We start from the raw sequence: 3,408 nt of genomic DNA on the forward strand, positions 1-3,408 counted from the left end.
TACAAACAATCTTAAAATACAAGTAAATATTTAAAGGAGAGTTTTTCCTGTTCTGAAGACCTTAAAATAAACATCCGTCTTCTTTCTAAGAGTTTACATCATGTAGATATTATTCCTTAGGAAAAGAGCTTCATTGTACTTTGAGGTATAAATGTATTTATTTTGTGTTTCCATGACTATTGTCCCTTATTATTAGGTATAAAACAAAAATAGCATATATATCATATAATTAAGCATATCAAAAAGGCAAAGAAATATTATCCTCAGAAATTAGTTAACAATGAACTTCTGTTCACAGGTCAAGTGTTTAATAATTTGTCTATAACCCATTATCCGGCTAAATACTCTCATCATTGCCATTTTCATTTCTTGATTCCTCAATGTATAAATCACAGGGTTCAGAAAAGGGGTGACAATTGCATCAAATATAGCCAGAAACTTATCCAAGTGTGTGGAAGAAGGCCATGTATAGAAAAACATCACAGGACCAAAGAATAAGACCACCACAGTCACATGAGCTGAAAGTGTCGACAGAGCCTTGGAGGAACCTCTTGCAGAGTGTTTCTGAACAGTAAATATGATGACAATATAGGAAATGATCAGTATGAAGAAGGAGCCCACAGACATGAATCCACTATTGATTGAGACCAGTAATTCCAGTCTGTATGTATCTGTGCAAGCAAGTTTGATGAACCGGGGAAAGTCACAGTAGAAGCTATCCAACACATTTGGTCCACAGAATGGTAAGTTTACTACAAAAGCTAGCTGAACCAGAGAATGAATAAAGCCAACAATCCAGGAAGCTACTGAAAACAAGATGCATATCTTTGGGCTCATAATGGTCAGATAATGGAGAGGCTTACAAATGGCCACATATCTGTCAAAGGCCATGGCTATGAGTAAAACCATTTCCACACCACCAATGACATGGATGAAGAAGATTTGAGTGACACAGCCTCTAAAAGAGATGACTTTATGCTTTCTGAACAGGTCACAAATCATCTTGGGGGAAGTGACAGAAGAAATACCAAGATCAATGAAGGAGAGATTAGCCAACAGAAAGTACATAGGAGAATGTAATTGATGGTCAGAAGTCACAGTGAACACAATGAGAGAATTTCCCATCATGCTTGCTACATAAAAGATGGAGGAGAACACAAAAAGAAGTATTTGCATGTCCCAAGAGTTGGTGAGTCCCAGAAACACAAACTCTGACACCACAGACTGATTCACTCCTTCCATTGGCTTTTGTTGGCAATGCTACCTGAAGGAGGAAATGGGAGAAACTGTAAATTACAATTGTATTAACAGAATAGAAGAACCTCCAAATTATAGAAATCCATTTTACATCAGCATTACAGGTAGCCTAAAGTCAAACAGATATGAATAAGTGCTAAACATGAACAATCGTGAGAGAATTATAAACTAAAACTATTGTGAACTACGACTTGACGCATGTGAAAAGATATTTTGCAAAAAAAAATAAAGCAAAAGATAACAAAGTTGGATGGATTTAAAGAGGCTAAGGAGATTCCTCAGTAGTAAGAGCACTTCCTGTCTTCTACAGAACCCGTTTAGTTAGCAGCATTCACATCAAGCAGCTACCTACTCCTGCCTGTAATTCCAGGTCCAGAGGATCCAATCCCCTTGTCTGCCCTCCAAGGGCATCTGTCCATACATGACATACACATTGATGTAAATGTACATAAAAATTTTAGAGATAAATCTTTTAAAAGACGGCATCATTATAAACTGTTGGTGAGAATATGATGTAATGTTGTCAAAATTTTAAGGGCAGACTGGATTTGTAGTACAATTAAATTTGCATTTGCCAACATATATAAAACCCTGAGCTTAATCTTCAGTAGTACAAAACAAAAAGAGAATGGCACAGATTGTAAAGGGAAAAAGAACAGAAAAGAAAAGCAATGAAAGGAAAGACTAAAGAAGAAGTATTATGTGATTTAGAAATTCTCACATTCAGGGTATATATCCTTAAGAAATGACATTATCAACTCAAAATTATCTCTTTTTTCATTTTCATTCTAGCATTATTCATAAACATTATATGTAAATGACCTACCTTCACTGATAAATGCATGTATAACATACATACACATGAGGATCCAAGACGATTGTATACCTTTTAAAGAAGGAATTTTTTACTTTATAATGTCATTAGCAAGCCTGGGAGTCATGGTGGTAAGTGAAAATAAAGCCCTGAAGATCAGTTACTGAAAGATCTCAGTAGAAATAGGAACCTACAGAAGCCAGCAAGAGAAGGTTGAAAGACTATAAGGGCAGAGGTGGTGGATGACCCGAGGATCAGACACAAGACGGATGATGCACAATTGAACTTACAGAGACTGTGATGACACACCGAAGAGCTGCACAAGCTTGAGTCAGACAAATTCCCAGCACTGAGAAGGGGGAGTAGACACGGCATTTTGCACCTAATCAAGAAGCTATTTTAAATTCATACCTGCCAGCAGAGTCTTAGTTTTGTTCAATGGAGTGACACTAGGGATATCAACTGCACTCCAAGGTAGGCCCCACGCTCAGGAAAAGTGGGCCAACACAAAATGCACTCATATTATTGTGTGTTTATTTTGTTTTGGTACTTTCTATCTTTGGGATTTTTGTTTTGATTTTTTAGTATTGGAGGGAAGATCTGAGAATAATTGGTGGAGGGGAAAGAGTATGATCAAAATATATTTATGAAAAAATTGATCAAATAAATACTCAGAAAAAAGTACAATGAGGTACCATAAGCAAGTCAGATGGAGTTGGAAGGTGAAAATGGAAGATACTTGTCAAAAGAGAAAAATACTCAGTTAAACATGGTGAGGAGCTCATGGATTTCTTGTACAGCATTGGTGACTGTGGTTAAAATCAGCTCTATATCACATACTTAAATATTTCCAAATAGATTTTTCAATGTTCTTATCAGGAATAGGACTGTGAGGTGAGTGTTACTTACTTCCCTTTAGTCAAACAATGTTCACTTGTGTTAAAACATCTCATTAAACACCACAAATATCTACATATATTTGTTAATTAAACTTCTATAAAAGATGAAGGATGAAGGTGCTTTTATGCTCATATTTTTCTATTGTGACCATACACTGAAGGTGGTGCTAGTCATGGTATAATATTATTGCCCATGTAAACTTCTAAATTTAATAGCCTTCACAGCTCCCAACTTAATACAGAGATACTCCTTATGAGATGGAGCACTCAACAAGAAAAATATCAATTAAAACCTAAGTTCTTTCATTTTTCTTTGAAGCTGATATACAGCCTGGTTCTGTCAAATACCAAAAGAAGAATGTCCATGCTTTTCATCCTGAAAATTACAGAGTTTTTCTATAACATATAAGCCCTTACTTCATCTTATCTCCAAAGAAT

At 35.7% G+C, this 3,408-nt stretch overlaps 1 protein-coding gene across 1 annotated transcript; it reads right to left on the reverse strand.

Moving 5' to 3' along the window:
- Positions 1 to 270: 270 nt before the first annotated feature.
- LOC101830737 (olfactory receptor 4F15-like) lies at positions 271 to 1,242 on the reverse strand. The gene has a single exon (XM_005064527.2). It carries the CDS (start codon positions 1,240 to 1,242, stop codon positions 271 to 273), a length of 972 nt encoding a protein of 323 aa, XP_005064584.1.
- Between the last annotated feature and the right edge of the window lie 2,166 nt (positions 1,243 to 3,408).

Source organism: Mesocricetus auratus, unplaced genomic scaffold (assembly GCF_017639785.1).
Source record: "Mesocricetus auratus isolate SY011 unplaced genomic scaffold, BCM_Maur_2.0 Super-Scaffold_100004, whole genome shotgun sequence".
Taxonomy (NCBI): Eukaryota; Metazoa; Chordata; class Mammalia; order Rodentia; family Cricetidae; genus Mesocricetus; species Mesocricetus auratus.

Excerpts from the sequence above, each read along its gene's own strand:
- LOC101830737 (XM_005064527.2), bottom strand. The coding sequence starts at position 1,242 with ATGGAAGGAGTGAATCAGTCTGTGGTGTCAGAGTTTGTGTTTCTGGGA.